Here is a 23,628-nt window from a genome sequence, read left to right on the forward strand (position 1 = left end):
AGCGCATACAACATATTCTATAACATAGGTATTATTGCGACTGAATGGCAGTGTCAATCTTTGTGTCAGAAATAATTCACAGTAATTAGCAGTTGCCGGTGACAGGTCAAAGTACAGGTATTTAAATTATTACAGACAGTTGTTCTTATAATAATATAACACCAACCCATCTCTTTCCAAACCAGATACAGTAAAAGACATTTGCCTCAGCAAGAATATAAATAATTAATTTCTATTGTCTAGGGGTAGTTTTTTTTTTTTTTACTTTCAGGAAATATACTGCAACCTTCTCCTTGTAGATTAACTATTTCCATGATTGCTTTAGAATCTTTTTATTGCACTCTGCTAGAGATAAGAGAGATAGGCGTCCTCATCACTGCGTCATCGTAAACACAGAGAAATGTATTTATTGAACAGGTTTTCAAGTAGAATTCATTTAAAAAGGACTATAGAAACACAAGCAGCTAATCAAACCAATATAAATACAGGTTAGTTGTGTGGCCTTTCCAAATGTTACCGATAATAGAAAGAGTCGAATTAGATTACCAGATAGAAGCCTCTCAAATGAATAATAATAAAGAAGGGTGATGTTCTGAGGATTAAAACATCACCTCCTAAAGGCATTAGAAACTGCGTTGGCATGGAGACAACAAAGTCTAACAGCATTCATGTAACCAGGAATAACAGTAGGCCTTTTCCCCACATTTACTCTTGTGCTGGTTTCTGTCTTGCTCTTGCTTGTACTGTCTTGGTTTTTCAGTCGTTTACTTCAGATGTCTTTTTAAACCCTGGGGTTTATTGTAATGATCTAAAAATCCACATATCTTGATAACCCTGGACTTTCACAGTTGTTTTCCCCCCCCTGTAGTTCTTTATTGTATGTAGTGGTGTTAATAAGTGGGTCAATGAATCACCCTCGGGGATAAGCATCAGGGGAAGTTCAAGTAGCATTATCTTGTGAGGTATCAAACCAGTTTAATTTCATTTCACTTGGGGATGATTTTTACTTTCTTGGCTAATGTAATACACAGCTTACAGGTAACTCAAATATTTTCCAAAACTGACACTGGCCAACACAGCATTTCCATTCAGTTTTCAATTAAATATACATCCTATGTATCACACAGAGACAGTATTTGCTAGAGTCACAAGCATTTGTTTGGTTTTGCTCTGAAACAGACCCCCCCCCCCCCCCCCCCCCCCCCCCGAAGGTTCCCAGATCCAAATGTTTTGACCTTACTGCAGAAAACTGCAACACCACAACAGAGCTAACATCTCCCTGCACTGAGAGCTACAGGGCGGGGCACAGAGCAGCTGTTCAGGGCACCGCTCTCCATAGCTGCTGTAGTCATACAGTTTACATAAACAACAGTGTTTTACAAGCACTCAGATCAACTAAGTAGTACAAAAATGGGAACTTTAACAGCTCACATAAGCACAACATTACATTTAAAACTAGTCCTGTATGTTAATAAACATTCATATACCCAGTCACGGATCTATATATGACATTACAGCTTCTGGTATCATACAAAAAGTACATCCAAATGCATAGAATAGAACACAGAAACAGCCAAGTGGTTCTGAAGTTATAGGCGATTTTCGGTTTTTTTTTTTTTTACTCCAAAGTGTAAATGACTCTATTTTAGCCAAAAAAAAGCCTTTTCAAGTTACAAAATGAGAAATAAACACCCGTTTCAAAAGCTTTCAAAGCACATTCACAAAGCATTTTAAGCAGTGCCAACTTTTTTTTTTTTTTTTTTTTAAATCGAACAAGAAATGAAAAATGCTCATTAAAAAGCTTCAGATAAATAAATATATGTGGCTCTTTGTTGTTTCTTCCTAGTTATACATTGGGAGCCTGTTTTTCGTCACAAAGAAATGGCTCAAACTTAACATGGTGGTAGATTATTTGAGAGTGTGCAGCTAGACAGCTGTTTGTACCTGGTTTAAGCATACTTGAATGAAATCTGTGAGAAATCTCAAATTATAAAAACTGGCATAACAAAGCTATTTAGCCCAAAATAAAATAAAATAAAAAAGAAGAATAGTTAATCGTGTTCTTTTTTTTTTTTAACAAGAAAATGATTAAACTAAATATCTGACTATTACCCCAAACATTTACCCAAGCTGTTGCCAAGGAAATGGAGCCTCTGGCTATGCAAGACAGAAATAAACAAAAGCCAACACATTCTAGGACAGGCACTCGCCTGGTTACCAACCAAGTTCAGACACAGAGGGTCACTGCAGTTTAAAATGGGATGATAAGTAACAACACACTGCAATATATCAGCTCTGTAATATAATACTAATAATTCCAGTCTATTAGGTAATTTCACTTGTAACCTGGAACTTTAACATTAGGCTATAGCACAATTTAACTTCTTTTTATTTTTTATTTATTTGATTTAATCCTCAGGAAAAAAAAAAAAAACCTCTGCAGCTGGTGAATAGCTTTTTACTGTTATGAAGCATTAAATCAGATATTTTATTGGCAGGGGCCAATTTGGCGCACTAGGAAAATGATCCATTAAAATTCATGCAAGGACATATTAATAACATACAAAAAACATTGCCTTTAGCCACTCAGACCTTATCGTATCTTAAAGCTATGCAAGGTCGGGCCTCAGAATGTTCTTGACTAGGAGGCCTTCAGGAACACCGGGTGCTGCAGTCTACGAATTGGTTCTTTCAGTCAGTGGGAGGCCCTTTCTTTCCTCAAGGCTGGAACTCTCAGGAGGATACCCTTAGAAATAAAAGCTACACCCCAAGGATCTATACCAGGTAAATTGTATAGTGGAGGCCTGTGCACAGACATAACATATACCACACTTACATTTTTACATATATCTAGGGAACAGCTCCAATTGTGATTAAACTGGTTAAGGATATTCTTCAGCACCATTGAACCAATCCTACTCTGGGGAGCTTGTCAGTCCTTGTAATCACATAGTAATCCCACACTAACACTGGATACCTGGAAGCAACCCTAATTTTCCTCATATTCGTAGCTTCAATATTGTATTTACAGCTGTGTATTTCTCCTTTTTTTTTATAATGTTTTAGAATCCAAACGCCTATTCAGCTTTAATGGTAAACACTGCTTTATTTTTATCAGTAAACCAGTGCTTGTTCTAGACACATGCTAGGAAGCACATTTAACATTGTGCAGCTGTAACCAGGCCAAATGCTGGATTTATAATTTGTTCACGGAGCAACTATAAAGCAATTTGGCAGGGACAATTAATTTCTCTGGGTTAAAAACAAAACCAAAAAAGGACACATAAAAGGAGACATGAGCCTCAACTGTATCATACGAAAAAACGAATTTTGCTGAGGTACAGTATATGCAGTTTTCACCAGCTGGCTGTTACATAACTAAAAAGTGGAGCAGAAAGCATTTATTGTCTGGGAAATTGTGTAAAGGTAAGTGTAATGCTGTACTGTCCATTAATACTTGCCTTTCTTATTCATTCTACAGAAGTGTAAGGCGATTGGCCAGGACAGCACTGTCACTGCAGTCACTCCACCCAAGTGTAGGTACGGTGCAGTCACCTAAAGGATTAGAAATATTTACAGGAACAATGAGTCATGGAAGCATGTGACAAAGACTATGAGACTTTAAACACAACAAAAGGAGAAATACTAAAAAGTAATTTCAAGACCAGGTCAATCAACAGAACAAGAAAATCTGGCAAGTAAACCGTGGGAAATAATAAAATGACAACCAAAACAAGGAAACTATTCTCTCGAGCTTTCTTACATTTATGTGAAATGTTCTCCTTTTAATAAAAAAAAAAAAAAAAAAAAACTGGTGCCATTTATGGCATCATGCTGTCACAGGAAGTCAAGCTGTCACAGCATGTCTGTTCAGCAGAACCTCCTACAACGTAAGACAGCGCCAATGATACCCTCCTCCTCCATTGGGTTGCTGTCGCTGCAGTTTATGAATGAGCATGTAAAGGGTTAGGTGACTGACTCCATCTCTCACTGTACAAACTCACTGAACATTACGTACCTGGAAAGAAAGCAGAAGAGTTGTCCATTCTTTACTCCACAAGTCTGATAAAACTGTAATGGCCACTATGGAGAACACTAGTGTCACCAGAATGCCAATCTGCAAAGAAGTTTAATATTAGCTTTGAATCAATCTATGCACATCACGAGGCCACCTTAACTAAACGTATTCCATGCAGTCGGTTACCCGATCCATGTAATGACATCACAGTACATCAGTTCACTTGTATGAATCATGATAATGTATTTCAGTCAAAAGCTATCTAGAATTGAACGGCAACATTCCAAGCAGTAATAAAGATAAGAAAACTGCTTTTGCCGTTGAAGTTGAACTGCATTATTTATGCCATTTTACATTTCTCAAAGTTGACATATATTTTGGCAGTGTAACAGGGCGGAGGCCGGGCACAAACCAGCAACCCTGCGCACCACAAGTGAGCATCTTAACCACAATGCAGAAGAGCCAAGCTCAGGACAGAATCCGTAACGGCAGTGTATCACAACACTGCCCAATACACAGCACTTTACACTATGGGGCACACATAACCACATGATCACATTGCAATAATGGTAATAATGGTTCCTACTCTTACAAGGTGAAAATAGTGTCTAATTACATGGAAATGGCCTGTATCACCATGTCATTATATCAGGTAACAAAAGGTTGTTTGCATAGAATTACTGTGTAAGAGAAGGAACCAATAATAACAACTGAAGAGGGCCTAAAAATGCAACAAAACGTTTGTAAATTCATACTTTCACTTTCAGAGGTCTGATTGGAGAAACGATTGTTTCTTTCTAGCTTTATGTTATCATGTTATCATGTGGCTCATGTTATAAACCCGTCTGCTGATTAAGATTATTTTCACTTGGCACCAGCCACCCATTACACTGCTTTCTCAATCATGTCAGGCTCAAGCTTGAATCTTCTTAAACAAATTAGCCTCATCAGCTATGACAGTGTCAACTGCATCTTTGTGTGCATTGGATACATTGTACTAAACATGCCACATATATTAAGCAGTATTTGTTTTTATACAACATTATACAGACCCTTTTGCAAATTGCACACATATTCACTGGATAACTTCATGGCGCACCTTTGATATGCAAGGAGCGTCACTGTTCTGCATGCAAATAGCTTATGAGGAGTTACTAATCATGCACAACAGTCAATGCGTTTGTCTTTATTTTGTGTCTTTAAAACCCATTATAAAAAAATCAGAACAGCTTCGAAATGAGAATCCGAGGTGTCAACATGTTTGTGCCACAGTGAGAACTAAACCACTGGAGAATGGAGTGCGTCCCAGAAAAGATACCTACCTTGTGGCTCCAATGCAAATACAAGCGCTGGCCTTCTGACAGTAAAAAGACCGCTAGTACCTGTGAAAAAAGGAGACGCTTTTAATCCTCAGATAAGTCTTTTACACTGCTTAAAATAGCAATCTTCCAGCACCTTGACCTTGTAAATGTGTATAGTATTTTATTTCAACTGACACAATAAGATTTCCCTTACACTGTGCACGTTTAACACAGCAAATAAGTTGTGCAGTTTGCCATACTGTATGTTGTGCTTTGCCATACTGATATGTGGATGTCTATGCTTGCCTGTGCATTACTACGCTTCATTATAATGCTTCTACCAGCAAAGCCCATATAAGAGACCAATACTATGCTTGTCATTTACTGTAACTATCTTTCAGGGGCTGATTGTACTCAATATATACTTTAGTTCTTTCCTCATAAAAAGGTACTGTGCTTTCCCATAAAAAGACTCCTTATGCCGAATTTCTAGTGAGGTGGTTCTAGAACTGGCGCCCCCTGTGTTTACTAAAGCTATTCCTGTTAAACTGGGATTTCCTTATTTGTGAATTCCTTACTGTTAATGGTCAGTCATTTATTGGCACATTTAGTCATTTGTATGACACTTCTCTTGTTATTTAATTGTGAGATTTGTCAGTTCCGAAAGGTTTATCCTGGTAAAAATTGCAGGTATAAAAAATATACGTGACTAATTCTCAAGCTATAACAAATAATTATTAGTTGCAGAGATGTGTGGTAGTCTGTACAAATTGCAAACATTTTGTACAATTAATCTGACTGAAAAGTGTTCCCAAGTTTCACAGTTTTGTGACACTGACGGTTTCTTTCACATAAAATGCTAAAAATTGCGCTTTGGTAGGAAGACCATGATAAATGTGGTCCTGTGTCTTACCTCTACAACTAATACTAAACAACTGGGCGAGTGGCATTCCTTTCTACAGCGTGTTCATCTACGCAGAAGTCTAAAGCCAATTAAGATTAAGAAAATCAGCACTTTGTAACGTCATTTTAATGAGATTAAGCCTCAGCAAAAGTCTTCTTGGCTTTTTTCCACCATCTAAAAACCGCATAAGACTTCATTGAGGTTTGAGCAATATTGCACTGGAGCAGGAACGGAAAAGAAGGCTGTTATGTTGATATATTGCACATTATTAAGGCACATACATCATTTATTTAACCTTCAGAAGAATGTCATCTCGTGGAGAGAATCTTTCTTCAAGGAATAGTCACCATGAGAACAAGTTTTGTTTCTCACTTACTGCATAGGTTATAGAGGTATGCTCTACTTACCAGCAACAGAGCAACATAGGTGAATAACACTGCTGCTACAACGAGCAATACCACCGACCAAGGGAACCAATAGCCCAATTTGTCATAGTTAAACCTTGAAAAATGAAAGAGGAACCGTTGATTATACTTAATACAGAAGAAAATCAGGAATCTCAAGAGAGATATTTAGAATTTTGAACAAGCTAAACAGTAATGTAGCTCATTACCTCTATATTTTAACATCATTGCAATACAAAAAATACATTGGAAAGAGGTTTGTGTGAGTTTAGGAGGCCATATTTCAATTATTTCACTTGTAAAGATCAGTAATAATCAGATTAGAGAAGGCCATTGAACCAACAGAAGGGATAAGCAGAAAGGAGGGGAGCGAAGGGAGGAAATCAGCCGAATAGGGACAACAGGGCCTTTTCCTGCAAGTAAAAATCGTTTTGCATTTAATATAACATCCACTCTGGCAACAGCTAAGCCAAGGTCATTTCTGCACTGGCAACTTAATATGTCATTCTCAATTCCCCGTCCAGTCCCGAAACTCAGGGCATCAACAGCATTTTATTTAATAAAGGATGAGGATCAGAGACAGGAAAAGACTTATCAGAGTCCAAAACTCTACAGCGCTGCTTTTCATACATTTCACACGGCACAACAAAGCAGCTGGTACTAGTATGTACTGTCTCTAATGTGTATTGAAGGGCTGCTGTGGTTAAAGCAGCAGATTCGTACGTCAGACTCACCAGTCAAAATCATTGTAGTCGTTCTGTGCTTCACTCCAGAAATATAAAAACACCAAAGAAAGGCAAAACGTAACTATCAGGATTCCAAAACTGCTGCACTCCAGCTATGGGAGGAAGGATGAAAGAAAGAGAGTGCATGTTCAAGGCAAGGGGTTCAACAGGTCTTTGCATAGAACATGCATATTAATCTATCCACATATACAACTGCATTACATTGCATGTGAGAAAGAATTCAGTCTTAGGAAACGCCTGTGGTGGTTTCTATAATGCTTAAGCAATATATATATATATATTTTACAGATGCAAGGTATTGGTATAGGGCATTGTGACAGATCTGTTTTACTATATTCTGGGCTTAAACCCTATTTTGCAGGCATGAAAACCATAATTGATGGTCAAAATTGGTCAAAAAATAATTCCTCTCTAGATATTTTTTTTCTTATCCAAAAAAACTAATAAATAATGTTTTAAAACAGATAAACATAAAATAAGATGTTTATCATGAAACAAAAAAATGAGCCACTTAACATGTAATGACTCAAACACTCTGAACAACATGAATTTACACTCAGCCATACTAAGAGAGAGACAGAGAGAGACAGAGACAGAGAGAGACAGAGAGAGAGAGAGACAGAGAGAGAGAGAGAGACAGAGAGAGAGAGAGAGAGAGACAGAGAGAGACAGAGAGAGAGAGAGACAGAGAGAGACAGAGAGAGAGAGAGAGAGACAGAGACCCTTACCTTGTTGCAGCAGCACTCTCCAGGCTGGACTCTTGCCCTCTGGTACCTCTTCCACTGGCAGCCATAGAGGCCGGCCAGGCAGGAGATGAAGGGCTGGTGCTCATAGCGCTGCAATAACTGCCGCCGCACGACCTTCAGCTTGCCCAGTTTCAGCTTGGTCAGGGTGCTAGGAGATCTGCCCATCGATTAGCCTGGTCAAACCATCCTCACCGGGTAAATGGGTTAAAAGACACAGGGGACAACACGATCACACTGATGTCATGGATACCACACAGGTTCTGTAATAATAAAAAGGAGTCAACTACATTATAGATACACTAAAAAAAAACCATGACAGATATTAGTTAGAGTCAAATCTGAAATAACTCTCACTTTTTAGTGGACTCACAAGTTGCTTCTGGAAATATCTGGATTAAGGTTAAATATAGAGAGAAAACTCTGGCAAGAGCAAAACATTCCTTCCATAGGGATTTGATACAGTAACACACCCTTGATGTGGCCCAGAAACTGACTTCAACAGGGCAGGACAGAAAAACAGTAACATGGTAAATCTAAAAACAAATCAACATTAGACTAAAATGTAGGTTAGGCAACTCAGAGTATGTTTTGGAATGTAACATAAGAAGGCCTTGTGTGTGCATTTAGACCCTGGATACCTGTTCTAAACCAATGTCAATGACCAACAGGGAGCATTAACCTCAAATTGGACAATGGGGAGACTCTAATGTCAGGGTAGCGCACTGATGTAATGTGCCAAGTACAACTAATGAGGTCCCAAAACATACCCCACACACTGCTGCCGCAAAACTCTAGAGATCTGGTTGCTAAGGGAGACACTAGGGGAGAGATTTAGTTTGCAAACACAGCATTGTTTTTGAAGCGAAACCAGAGATGAAGATAAATATCAAGTACATTCAACAGAAAAAGCGTCAAACAAAAATGCTTTACGTTACCTAGCAATAGCAATTCATGATGTCATTTCCTCAGTTTATAGTAATTTGACAGGTAATAATGGTAATAATACGGTTTGGATTGAGACAAGAGTCATATAAGGGAATAATTCTAAATTACTTCTAAATTACGAAAAATATAAGAACAATTGTTATTATGATTCATTGAAATGTGTAGCTTTTTATTTTATTTGACAAATAATAGATTAAAAGTAAAAATTCATTGACTATGAATTTTATTTTACTACAGTTCGCAGCCTTTGTAAATGATTGTATAATGGTATTCTTTACTGCCTTAACCAGGATGATAAGTGGACATTTACAGTCACTGGGTCCTGGAAGACAACAGAAGTTGCATGTCTTATGTATCCTTTATGTTGCGTTTTGTATTTGTTTCTATCATTCTGTTTTGTAACTCGTAGCAACATTCCCCTAGGACCTCTGTGAAAAGGGAGACATTTGGTCTCGGAACGAAATCTTCTAGATCATCATTCAGACTGAAAATCTTGTTTATAAATTTAATAAAGATTTACAATGTGTCAAGCCATGTCTTAACATGGTTTACACAGTTCAGTTAATTCAGTTACGTCAAACAACCCTAACAAAATGAAACACAAAACTATGCTATTACATTCCAGTTGGTAATTTATTGTCATTTGTATCTGTCACAGATTGTATTTAATCTGTCACAAGAAGCATACCAATGATAAACTGAGTCTCTGGCTAAATAAGTAATGATGAAAAACATTCAACAACTTGTTGCCAACCCAGGCAAGTCGTCTGTCTGCTTTATTGACTTGGGAGGGCATTGCTGGAGTCAGTGGTGTTTATCTGAACACTCAATCAGCAAACAGGCACCTCCCAATCCATTTATTGAACATGCAAACCTCTGCTTATCCTCATGAACAAATGAAGTCACAGTATGCAGATTGATAGATTTGTTCATTGGTAGAGCTGGGCGATGCTGACTGTCTAGCTTTAAGCTGATTGTAGAGAGATTTACAAACAAGAACAACAGCAACGAGATTATATAGCGCCTTTCACAGTGCTCCCTCCCAAGACGCTGTGCACAAGCAGAGGAGCAAATCCAAAGACAAAACAATAAAAAGCCAGCATATGCATCTGCATCTGGATCAAAACACCAGCAGCAGATTGTTTTTTTAATACATCGCAATGTCGTGGTTATGTATTTAAAATGTGCCTGAAACTGAATTATTCAGAAAAATCAAGTGCATGTAGGAATACTGGGTGCTTGTTTGTGCGATTTTTCATGCCCTGGCCTAGGTGCCTCCCACAAGATTCATAGATCCCACTCTTCACATGATAACTTTTCTAATAACCGGCAAAGTTAGTTAAATTGTACAAGAGCATTCATGCCTGAAATTTCAGTTCGGATAAGAATAAAACTACTACAGTCGACGGTCCTGATGGGAACTCACTGCATAAACCTGCAGACAGTCTACAGTCATTTGATCTCTTGAGCAATTTACTGAATAGAGATGCTAAAAAACAACAGGCCACTGTGTTGGAAAGACTGTGTTGGTATGTACTACAGTAGGAAACATAAATGCACACCCAACCAACAAATAGATAATGTTGCCTATGCAGCTTGGCAGTGGATATTTCACAATGCACAGTCGTACTGCATAGTTGTGATGATAAGAATCAGCTTCCCTATGATGTCATTGTGTTTAGTACTGTATTTACGTCATGAAGAAGGAGTTTGAGTGTAACATTAACAATTCATTTTCCATTTGGAAAAAAAGTCCACTTGTGCAAAAAGCTTTTAAAGTTGACTTATTAATGCTTGAAAATGAATGCGATGACAGATGGAAAAAAAAAATCACTGAACTAAGATGGTGCCATATATGATCTTTTAGCTCCTTGACCATTACATTTTTAGAAACACTAAAGTGCAAGGGAGGGAGGGGTGCAAAAGCCTCTGTGACCCATACTTAGAGAGTAGAGGCTGTGAAGCCAGTCTGGAGCCTTTGATTAATAAAACAGAATGCAGCCAACAGCATTACAAATTTTTAGCGGAACAGTTTTCCTTTTTTTCCCCCCTTCTTCCTAGAAACTGCAAGGTGAACTAGTTTTGTTACCAGAGCCAGCATGTTTTCAGGGCATCTTTATCATTTGTCAGATGGTGATATTGTTGACACCCTGCACCCCCTATTGGGTTTAAAAATAGAACACCTGTTTCCTCGAACTCTCTAGACACTTCTATCAGACCTAGATACATTCTGCAAGTTTCTACAGACTGTTTAACAGACCGATAGGGATTGTTCTACTTCTTGTGCTTTCATGCCTGCTCCGCTGCTCTACTGTGACATGTTGTGGTTTACACTTAAAACAAAGGAAATTCTGAACTAAAGTGACACAGTCTGCAGCCACTCCCTTGGCACCAAAGCAATTTCTAGCGGGCAGCAGTGTGTAGTGGTTAGGGCTCTGGACTCTTGACCGGAGGGTCGTGGGTTCAATCCCCGATGGGGACACTGCTGCTGTACCCTTGAGCAAGGTACTTTACCTAGATTGCTTCAGTAAAAACCCAACTGTATAAATGGGTAATTGTATGTAAAAATAATGTGATATCTTGTAACAATTGTAAGTCGCCCTGGATAAGGGCGTCAGCTAAGAAATAAATAAATAATAATAATAATAATAATAATAATAATTTCATATTTTCAACACATCAGCACTGGGTAATTTTGATTAGAACTGTGCATTTTAAACCGACAACACAAGCCAACATATATGGCTCGCCATGTATTGTACAATATATATGAAAATATGCTCTGTAAAAAGTATATTTACAGATAACCAGAAAATTAGCCACCATTTAATTGAATTCGAATGAAACATCATAGAAATGAGAGATACTCCACTGGACCTCGTAAGGATTTCTGACCATTGTTTATCATGTTACCAAACAATATACTGCTCTCTGCCTCACAACCAGCAAGCCACTTTTCCACACACAAAAAACCAGCCGTTACAAGATATGATAATCCAGCTTAATGTTAATTCAAAAAACACAAAAGACACACACACAAAGAGAGATATGGCTCCAAGAAAATGCTTACTTTGCTGGGAGGTTTTGTCAGCGAAGGCCCTCTGAAGAACAGAGCACTGCTATTCTTCAACTGTTTCTCTACTAGTATAGCCTTCCACTGTCTGCCTCTTCTGAGTCTGACGCAGGCTTGACTTGCATGAAAAATGTGTGGGGTCTCAGAATGCCATGGCTAGGGCAGAACTGGCATCTGTACCGTGGGATTGAGGGTGACGAAGGGATAAAAAGGTGTACGAAGCAACCAAGGAGAGACAACTTACTCTGTTTGGTTTCATTGAAGCAGTCTGACATGAAGAGAGATTAAAATTGCAGAAAAAAAACCCTTGCCTTCCTTCCTGCCTTGCCTAAACCATTTAGACACGATTAGGGTGACAGATTAGTGTAAAAATAGTGGTCTTTCCCTGGCTTGGCCCTTGCTCTCTAGTGTCAGAGTGAGGCAAGCTGATCTGAAGCAAAGGGAATCGAGGACAATTTGGATACCAGCTGATACCCACAAGTGGGCTTACAGTGCTGGCCTACCAGACCTCAACAGATGACAAAAGGCTTGTATCTTACCCAGCACCCTACTGTTTTTTTTTTTTATAATATAATTTATATTTAAATAAGAATAATTAAACAGTATAGTTAATCTTAATGTGACGTTATTTCCATCTGATACAAACTATCAGCTCTCAAACATGGCTTCACTCTCTATGTACAGTTAGTACACCACAGTGTAACCTGTCCCCATTGCAACCCCTTCAGGTAAAAAACTTTATATGGGGACATCTGGAAGAGGGACATATGGAAGACGCAAATGCAACATAGACATTTTTCCCCCCATATAAACCAATGGAAAAAAAAGTCAATGAAAAATATATTTGTTATGTGTCCAGAGCGATTTTTTTTCAGCTAATATTTCATGCACGAAAGGGTTGAAATAGTTACGATGGAAGTTGGCTGAAAATACACGAGTGAATTAATTATCAGCAATGTCATGCAAAAAAATAATAAATCTTGAATTTGCCAGGTTAATAAAGTACAGGGTTGGATGTTTCCTCTTCATTTGCAGGAATAATAAAGAATGTTGCCAGCAACATTAACGTGCACGCCTTGTACTGCATTTTTATTTTTTCATCATTTCCTTATTTCATGGTATATTGGGAGATCAATATGTCCAATCCAATAAGAATTATATCTAATCTTGGTAATATTTACTTTGTTACCAAACCCTTATCTTTCTTTATTCTATTTATTTAAAGGGTTGATACTGGAGAGAGAAGCTCCAGAATTAACAAAAAGGTTGTATTTAAATAAAATAGGCCAATGAGACTGAATAGAATTTTTTGCAAAAAACAAACCAAGTGACACTATCCCTGTCACCAGGGCCTTGCATCCCCAACAAGGCAGAATAAGGGGCATTGATAGTAATAATAATCTTTACATGTGCACATCTCAAGGCGCTTCACAAGAATAGAAAAGCAATTTAAACAATGACATTTACTTTATATAATAAATAAATAAATAAATAAATAAATAAATAAATAAATGACGACATAATGTCCAATAAAACAAGAAAAACAATAACTACACACAACACAGGTCAGACAATAAAAGCCAAAGTATAAAAGCGGATTTTCAGTTTAGATTTAAAAATACTAACAGTATCACTGTCCCTTATGACCCTCGGAAGGTCATTCCACAGCCTAGGTGCTATACAGGAAAACGCTCGGTCACCAAAAGAACTCTGCTTAGTTCTAGATACTGATAGTAGGCCAGAGTCTAAAGATTGAAGGCTACGTATAGGAGTATATGGTGAAAGAAGCCCAGGACAACAGGCAGATAATATAATAACATAGGCTATCATATATTCTACTTGCTAATCTTGACAAACAGACAAACAAAAACTGTGCTTTGATTACAATCTGGCTTCTTTCATTCCTTTTTCGTTTGCTGTTCTTTTGTGTGCAAAACGCTTTAGATAGGGCTCTGGGGATCACTTTACCCTGCAGAGCACATGCTACACTGCCACATGCAACTTAGTTTTTTATTCTTGCACGCTATTGTGGTCCCGGTGTAGAAATGATAGCACCGACCAAAACGCACATAGACTTCCTGAGGAGGACAGCCACTAGATCTGTGTGTTTCTCCAACTGTAATCCTATATATTGTCAGTAGATGTGGACATGGGGGAGGCAATAAAAAGAGTATTTCACTGTGTCCACTCACTGCCCCAAATCTTGTTCTTTGATGGTCCTCCCTCTGTAGGCAGCTTCATTTAGATCAGTCATCAGAAGCATTGTTTTCTCTATTTATATCCCTACATCATCTAACTTGATTTCCAATCCTGGGCGTAGGTTTCTACTTCACAACAGGTTTGTACAGTTCTAGCCTGGAGGAAATACTTTTCAGTTCTGTACAATGATGCTCAACATGAACGGATTCAGGCATGATAGGAGGCTGTGTGGTTCAAATCCCACCTCAGACACTGACTCACTGTGTGACCCTGAGCAAGTCACTTAACCTCCTTGTGCTCTGTCTTTTGGGTGAGACGTAGTTGTAAGTGACTCTGCAGCTGATGCATAGTTCACACACCCTAGTCTCTGTAAGTTGCCTTGGATAAAGGCGTCTGCTAAATAAACAAATAATAATGAACACTGAACACTATTACACTTGGCAGTGTTATGGACTGTGTTCCAAAGGCAGGATTGAAGAGTAAAGCCTCTTACTCATAGTTAATGATGGTACTGCTCTTCATTAACAAACTTGTGTAAGGGGATCTTTGGAGACAGAAAAGCAGTAATTGAACTAGAACAGTTATAATATGGCTCACAGCGGTCTCATATTAAGCCCATAGTATATATTTAAGTATTTAACTTCATGAAGCTAAATTTGTTAATAGGGTAATGCAAATGTTTTGGCCATAGCTTAAGGTCACATTTAACCAGGGTTTATGGCAACAAAAAAAGTATTCAGATCAGCATTATTCACCAGCTTAGCTCTTAACAGTCAAACTTGTTTGTAAAACAACCTACTAACACCATTATTAAGAGACACAAGGTGATATGCAGTAGAGATTATGAAAAAGGAAAGCAATCATGTGGCATAAGCAAACACAAACCAACCAGTACATAGGTTGCCTGTGTATTATAAAATGGATTATGCACTTGTTCCCTTGTGGAAACGGTTTAGTCTCCTGAAAAAACAAAAACAATGAATCTTTGTACTAAAGCTGGCTTGCTTTTACTGTTATTCATTGCTGCTTATCACAAGATACACTGAAAACAATCGTCATTTAAATATCTTAACTGTTACAGAAGCTTGATTTACATTAAGAATCTGGAAACTGCAGTTTAGTGTTCTAAGCTGCAAGTACTACAAGCATGACGGCTGTAAATTCGAAATAAAATGTAGACAAATGAAAAAGTTCACTATGATCAATATCTACACTGTGTGTAAAAATGTTAGTTTACATAAAGGCAGCCAGTGTCCCTCCATATACCCTGTAAAATGTAAGTGTGACACACACACACACACATACAGAAATATTATGTTCGATCTATCCAAAGCATTCCACATGTATTAAAATAAAATAAAATGTAATATTAGAGTCTATGCGGTCTGGCATTACATAAGAAATCGGAACCACCGGACATATTAAAAAGAAAATGATATTTTACAGTACTCGTAGATTAAAATGTTAAAATAGTGTACTTCATGGATTAAATACCAAAAGTTGCTGCCCATAATTACATCGGGTGTTTTTCTTGCAGAATTCCACAGTAACCAAATGCGTGTGACCTGATAGCAAGTTCAGCACCCAAACCTCAAAATGGTTTACAAACAGTTTCACATGTGTGTTTAATTTAAATGTAAAATAAAACAATGCACAACCAAATGTTATCACAGTCCATATGGAACTATATCTTCCACATAACAATATACGTCATTGTATAGTTTAGTGATGTCATTTTAGTTTTCCTTAACGGATCACTAAAGCAGAGATAACTGCAGTGCTGTCTGAAAGAAATAAACCAAAACACACAGAATTAATAAAAACTTACGTCAGTATGCTGATGTTCTGTTTTTTTTTTCCTCTATCAAATTCAGCCGTGTCTAGATCAACGTTTAACCCGCAGTGTTGCGCAGCCCCTGCAAATCTCTGCTCCTTTAGCGACGCTTGCTTGCTTGCTTCCTTGCAGCCAGCCAGCACAGTAATAAACACGAGATTGCAGGTACAGTAAGTAGAGAGGAAAGATACTGCTGTATACTCCCACCTGTTATGAGTACAGCCCTCTCTTAAAGGCGCAGTGACTCGGACACAGAATTGAGATCAAGACTGAACCTTGTACTAGGCTTCAGTTCGAACTTTCCTTAGGTCCTCTAGGAACCGCGATCACAAGGCTTATACAGATTTTAAAAAGTACTGCGAACTGTACTAGTTAAAAGACAAGTACATCCGTGCTCTCGTGTTTCAAAAGTGAAGTACATCTAGGGCGGTTTGCCCTATTAAATATGCATACAGATTCTATACAAATCTTCATACAACCTCCAGGTCATGAATAACACAGTAGAGTATATTGTGGGATACGGTGCATATTTAAAAGTGCATTAAGCCATTCTTTGGCGTTTTCAAATAAAACTTGCTCCCCCAAGGCAGTGATAAAAGTCCTCAAACTGGGCCATTAGCGGCCATTAGAGTTTGTTTTTTTTTTAATTGCAAGCAAAACTAATGTAGGTGTAATTAGCTTAAATCAAGGCACAATCCGCGGCGCCTGTGATGTGCACCCCAGAGGAATCACTGACTGGATGGATTCTAAACATTCCAAAAACGATATAAACAAGGACACGTCTACTATGGGGATTGATCCCACATGGCTGTCTCTGATTCTTTTACATTATTAGTAGTAGTAGTATATGCAATAACCCTATATCGGTATCCAAAACTGACTTATCCATGTGTGCGACAGCCCTCTTAAACCAAAATATGTACATATCTGTTTTATCTTGTGTTGTATATACAGTGCAGTATCTAATAAAATGGTGACTCTGTCTGTCAAGAGAATTAATCCACATACAGAGGTGCCAGAACAGTTTCACACGATCTAGTACTGTCTTATTCTTCGGTTTCAGACTAAACATTTCACAGAAACAATTCAATTAGTTTGTGAGATCAACAGTAGACATATTCAAGAATATTTTATTACCAAGTCTTTCATATTCCTTGTTCCCAGTGCCAGTGTTATTTATGTCCACATCAGCTCAGACAGAAGTCTATAATCTGTGCCACATACGGCTATAGACGAATATATTGTTCTAGTACTGAGACGGGTCTTTCTCAACAATTAAATTTAGGTGACAAAAACCGTCTAGACCGGCAGCTCAGTCTTAATCCCGTCAGAAAGCTGTATTAGATGGCCTGTCAGGATTTTAAGACATAAACTGGAACAGTTACACAATCAAACGCATATCAGAAAAGCTTTCAGACTTCAAACATGAGCTTGACCATTGCCATCTTGATAAAATGAGAAACAAATGCAAATAACAGACATACAGATGCATCTTCTACTGATTTGAATACATTTCTAATTATGTATTCAAATATCTGCAGTCATTATCTTGCGCCAGTGTGGTCTTTACAGTAATATTACCCATAGGGCCACATGGCAATTTCAGGGTATCACCTTTATTCCCCAATTATTTCGAATGGCTCGGTTTTTCACCATTTCCTACTAAAGTAATTGAATCGTGGCTGGAACAGACAGCTCTAATCTTTGGGCAGTACTAGTCGCTCACATGGCCTGATTGCAGCTAGGAGGCACCACAGGAGCGAGTCTCGGTTAAAATCACACTGTAACATTTCACCCAAGAGGCAGAAAACAGAGAGAAGCTTGCTCTTGTTCCAAAGCCTTTCATTTTCAGTTGGATGCGAGTCCAGCACTGTCAGCTTCACTAAATACAATACATTTAATCAGACCAGAACAGCCTCAGGATTAAGGCATATGCCTTCTTATAGCATTAGCCCCGCCCCTTATTCAAATCAGGGTACCTAAGCTCACGCACATCCCATTGGCCCTCAGCAGCACATTAGAACCAATGGGCACAGACAAACATCCAACGGGAACAGGACAGATAACAACCAATCACAGGGGAGACACAGAACACGCACGCAGGCTGGCACAGACAAGACAAAGCAGCGGCGGTAAATACAGAGCGGGGAACATCATTACAACGGTTAATAAAGGCAGGAAACAAAAATGCACAGATCGTTACAATACTAATAATGATTTATGTAGGCTCTCTTACACGGTGATTTGCGCAAAATAAAATGCTTTTCATCCCTCGATGTGTGTGTACATTAAAAGCCCCGCTGATATAGCCTCTGTGCTCTTCAAAATCTTTTCTGTCATTGCAGACTACAGCGAGTTAGTTAAACGTGTTCGAATGGCTTCAAAACTACCAAGGATTATTAGCGACTTGTTTACAAGGTGAGGCAAAGTAATAATGTTGAATAAAAATAATTATATATCATCCTAATAATAAGGAATAATAAAGAATCTTGGCAGTCCGCAGTTTAGCGAACTCGGTTTTTTAATATTCCAATGCTTAACCGCTACGCTAGTAGAAGTGGCTTGTGATCTGAAGTTTAGCGGACCCAGTTTATGCAAATTTTAACAATTCTAACACTAGTTTAGAGGACTCAGTTTGAGAGTATTATCACGTAATTTTAGGTAGGGGTTTGGGGGCTTGACCCCGATAGACACTATAACTTACTATACCAGCAGCAGTGTGGAGTAGGGGTTGTGGGTTCAAGCCCAGGTGGGGGGACACTGCTGTTGTACCCTTGAGCAAGGTACTTTACCTAGATTGCTCCAGTAAAAAAAAAAAACAACGGTATAAATGTGTAACTGTATGTAAAAATAATGTGATATCTTGTAACAATTGTAAGTCATCCTAGATAAGGGTGTCTGCTAAGAAATAAATAATAATAATAATAATATACATAAATATGCCTTACATAGGGCCTTCTGCAGTGTCGCCACAGCAGAGTCCGTGACCAGAACACTGTGCATGGGCAAGTGCCTCAGTGATTTTTCATGGCTGGCTAGGCCCTGAGATAGACCATTGGAGTGAAACTGGACTACAGGAAGTGGTTTGTTACCAAGAATCAGCAACAACCTCTACTATAGCATTGTCTGTGAAATAATGCAAGCAAATAACTAATGTATCTATATAACAGAGGAAAAGAGCGACCAGTGATAATGTTACTCGCCAATACGAGGCAAGCAGATTGATTAGAAAACCTTGAGAGAACTCAGACAGACAGGGACATCAGAGATGGTTGTTTTTTTTTTTTTCACAGCACATACCTGTGATTGATGTATCGTTCATTGCGTATTCTGTGGGTGAAGGACAAGAAGGGACAATGAAGGAATTATTCTTGTGCTTTTTTGCATCAAGTTAATGAATCGTGAGATCCAGTCATTTCTCTGGTACAGAAAGATTTCCATGTCTTTCTGCAAAATCAGCAGGAAGTAGTCATGTATCAAAAATAATTGTAAAAATAGCATAGCAAGAAAGTATCACTATGCTTCACAGATTCTGAATAACAACGATATGGTCTTCTTAAAAATAATATATGTTATTCGGAGGGTTCCCACTTTCCAGTGACTACCATGTAGTGAGCTGGGTGGGTCATATGATTGAAAGCATAGGTGGGCAATACAAATTCAGAGAGTACCTGTAAAAACACTTTCCAATCACAAACCTGTTATTCTCTATTTGCTATCTACAAAATCCTTTTTGTGCTATTTCTTTGAAAAGCGACTTAAAATCTTTTTAAACAGTGCTAATTGTTTACATGTTTTGTGGTCGGTACAATAAAGTAATTGAATAATGTATTGCTTCTTTTTGAGGTAACTATTTTTCTTTAGGGGTAATTCCTGAAGTGGCGTGATTAAGACTACACGCCAACTTCAACCGATCTCCTGTTACCAGGGGTACTGTGAATGCTTACCGATTTCAAGTGGTCATGCTTTTCTATACCTCTGACACTTGTCTGGGCTACACAGTTTTGTTTAGAGATACATTATTCCAGTTTATTAGAAATATGAATTTGTTGCTGTCCCAGCTTTGATACATTCACTAAAGGTTAAACTGTGTGATTAAAATCATATGATACAGTGGGATATGTGAAAAAGGTTGAAGTTTGTAAATAGTTACTGATTCATTTAACAAGAAGGCAACGAAAATGCTCTTAATTTAATATTCATGGATTGTAAAAATGAGTTCATGACCATGTAGTCTACTTACGTCTAATATATACCTTTTTTATCTGTATATAAAACAAGCAGCATGCGGAAAAAAAAGTTTTTTGCTTCACAATTAACTTCTCAAGTTTTCACATGACATAGTTGCCAATCTTGGCTGAAGGCCCACAAGAAATGCTGCATTGGCCTTTGTTCTCACATGGGTTTTGGAGAAGAATTAGCTGGGGATAGTTCACATCACCCTACAGCAACTCCTACTGGACCAGACGGAGGGTAGCCAGGCTGGGCCTCATCTCCAGGGTTCAGGAGCTTGCCACATCCATTTCTTGCATTCTGAGTACCAAACAGCAAGAGCAAAGGTCCTCTTGTTCAGTCCTCCTGATCACCAAAAGGGTTGCAATGATGAAGCAATAATTGTTACACAATTTGCCCAAACTATGCAAATGTATGATACTAAAAGTGTTATGCAAATACAGACAGCATGTTTAAAAGGGCTAACTCTTGAGATTTGGAGTCTCACCTACAAGCCAGATATCTACCATGCACAGTACACATATTAAGCCTCAGAGAACAGTAAGTATATACACCACTGCCACCAATTGTACATTTTACATGTGAGTGTTCAAGCTGTGTAATGAATCTTTCCTTACCTCCCATAAGCATAGCACTGAGGTATTCTTTTTCCAAAGTGTATTTTTTACTTTGACTCAGATTAAACCAATTTTAGCCAATTTTAACAAGTTAACTCCCTGTGTACGCTCACATTCATTCAGTGCTGCACATATGAAAAAAAAAAAAAAAAAAATGCTGAGGTCCTGTGGCCTGTAACACAGGAAGTGATGGGAAAACCAAGCATAGGGTAGCGTTGTGGCAGTACATATTTGCATGGAATTTGACTGGAACACAAAAAAATATAATTTGCAACAAAAAATGCCTTGTCTTGGTTATTATACTGTTAATGTCCTCAATATTCATTGAAAATAGGCTGGAGGACTGTGAGGTCCTGCATTCTAAACATTTGGAAAGATAATCTGGGGCCATGTACAGTAGAGTACTTCACTCTCTAATGCCCTGCCACTACAGCCGCAAAATGCACACGTGATAGACTGTTCTGTATGAACTGACACACTCTGACTTCTTCCAATCAATAAAAGGCTCTCATCCATCTGCGGCACCTTTCTCTACTAGCTCATTACACCCACCTGTCAAATTTATCTCAGTTAGGTCCCTGTGAAAATGAGCACTGGCTGAAAGTCACCGAAAGAATAAGCAGCAGCTGTTCCTCACCAAGAGGACGTTTTTAAAAGCTGGGCACACAGTGTTGCACCCTGGAGTGATCCCAGAATGAGAACCTCACATTCCGATCCCGGCTCCCATTCGAACGGAATGAAACGTCACCTGACATTCCTGCGTCTCGCTCTCAACCAGCTTCAAAAGGGTCATAAAACTATTACTTTATCATCCATATTGTGGAACACATTAAAACATGCTTTGAAAAATAGCAACGTTAAAAAAGATAGCCAGCGGCAAGTTTTGTAAAGTTCAGAGTTTTTCTATAGTATATTATTATTATTATTTGTTTATTTAGCAGACGCCTTTATCCAAGGCGACTTACAGAGACTAGGGTGTGTGAACTATGCATCAGCTGCAGAGTCACTTACAATTACATCTCACCCGAAGACGGAGCACAAGGAGGTTAAGTGACTTGCTCAGGGTCACACAATGAGTCAGTGGCTGAGGTGGGATTTGAACCGGGGACCTCCTGGTTACAAGCCTGTTTTTTAACCACTGGACCACACAGCCTCCTTGCCTACTAAACTTTCAGCAACTGCACAGGAATTAGGAATAAGAAACGACATATATTTTAGCAAGCGGAGTAGTATGGTATCAGGGTGAATCACATATCTTTAGATATTAGACTTTTCATTTTCTTATATATTTTGATTAAAAAAAAAAAAAGCTTCGAAATACATTTTTAAAAATACATGGTTTGTTTCACTGTCCCCTTTTTTACTCTGGATGTTTGCAATCAGTGTGTGTGTTAAGGTGCTTTAACCTGATTTAGAGAGTCCTGCCAGACATACAGTACTGTATGTAAACCAGACTAGTTCAGAGAAAATGTGTTTATAATAAGCCTGTAAAGCCGGCGTGTTCTTGTTCACAACTGTATATTGGCAACAATACAACAAGAAACTCGATGTTTTATACCTGTTCACTAGACAATGCTGGCTCAAAATGATTGCAGAAATAATTGCAGACATCATAAAAAGGTAAAATGGACAGTTACAAAAATTAATAATTAAATCAACAAGTCTTTAATGAAGTAACTTCGCCTTTAAACGTCCTTCCCCCTTCCCCCCTCCTCCAATTGGTTGCTTCCTCTAGGTGCAGCACCTGAAGTGTACATTCAAATCTGTCCATAGCAATGTTGAGAACTCAAGCGCATGAGGTATAATGGAGTGAAGAGATGCAGCAAACAAGAGCACTTCATTAAACAGTTGTGAGACTGACTTTAAATGTGTAAACATTCATCTCCGTTAAAAACTGAAATCGCTGACCCGATTCTTCCTCCCCGATGGAAGCGGTCATTATAATTTTAGCTGCAGACCTGGGCCCCCTTGTGCAGAGTATTAGAATATCTTTGCATGATGCAATCATTTGAAGTAGATCTTATTGCAATTATTAAAATACTGCCTTTGTTAATAAGATGCTGGTCAGGTCTAGTTGCCTGCCCCTGGTAAATGTAACACATGTTCAATCGACCATAGTTTCTTTATCGAAGTAAAAGTGCTGTCGCTTACTAATTAAATAGCTGTTCTATCCTAGTTTTTCTATTTTACAATGTAACTGCGTTTTCTTTTTGTCCCTTTTTAAAATTCTAATTGTATGAAATGTTTGTTTTTAAACTCGTTTTAATGGCTCTATTGCTGCAAACTAGCTTTTTTATATAATAAAAACTTTTTTTTTTCATTTAAATTGCTGTTTTCAAAAAAATCTGTGTTAACTGTTAAGGGTTTAATTGTTCATTTTGTGTGTGTAACATGCTTTGGGATCTCTATACAGATGTACTGTACTGTGCTTCTCTTTGTTTGGTCTTATTTTATTTAATATCACAACATTACATATGGCTGTGGCAAGCAACTAGAATTTACGAGCAGCCCCTGAACTCTTTGTCAAAAGCACCTTAACACAGACCTATTAAAAAAAAATAATGCACAACATTTGAGAATTGCATCAAGAATCACTCAGAATGATTGT

General features: G+C 38.2%; 1 protein-coding gene across 3 annotated transcripts in view; it reads right to left on the minus strand.

Moving 5' to 3' along the window:
* The window catches only part of LOC117405977 (glycerophosphodiester phosphodiesterase domain-containing protein 5), a 38,109-nt gene that overhangs the window by 13,067 nt on the left and 1,414 nt on the right, over positions 1-23,628 (minus strand). The window contains exons 1-7 of one of the 3 annotated variants that reach the window (XM_034009584.3): positions 16,165-16,770; positions 8,102-8,379; positions 7,362-7,465; positions 6,631-6,724; positions 5,341-5,400; positions 4,019-4,117; positions 3,462-3,555 (exon numbers count right to left, since the gene is read on the minus strand). In XM_034009584.3, the coding sequence (XP_033865475.3) occupies positions 3,462-3,555; positions 4,019-4,117; positions 5,341-5,400; positions 6,631-6,724; positions 7,362-7,465; positions 8,102-8,284 (634 nt within the window). In that variant the 5' untranslated portion in view covers positions 8,285-8,379; positions 16,165-16,770. Of the gene's footprint in view, positions 1-3,461; positions 3,556-4,018; positions 4,118-5,340; positions 5,401-6,630; positions 6,725-7,361; positions 7,466-8,101; positions 8,380-12,134; positions 15,859-16,164; positions 16,771-23,628 lie in introns of those variants that run through there. The other 2 variants (XM_059031174.1, XM_034009585.3) reach the window with 2 other exon arrangements.

The sequence above is a fragment of the Acipenser ruthenus genome, chromosome 9 (assembly GCF_902713425.1).
Source record: "Acipenser ruthenus chromosome 9, fAciRut3.2 maternal haplotype, whole genome shotgun sequence".
Classification (NCBI taxonomy): Eukaryota; Metazoa; Chordata; class Actinopteri; order Acipenseriformes; family Acipenseridae; genus Acipenser; species Acipenser ruthenus.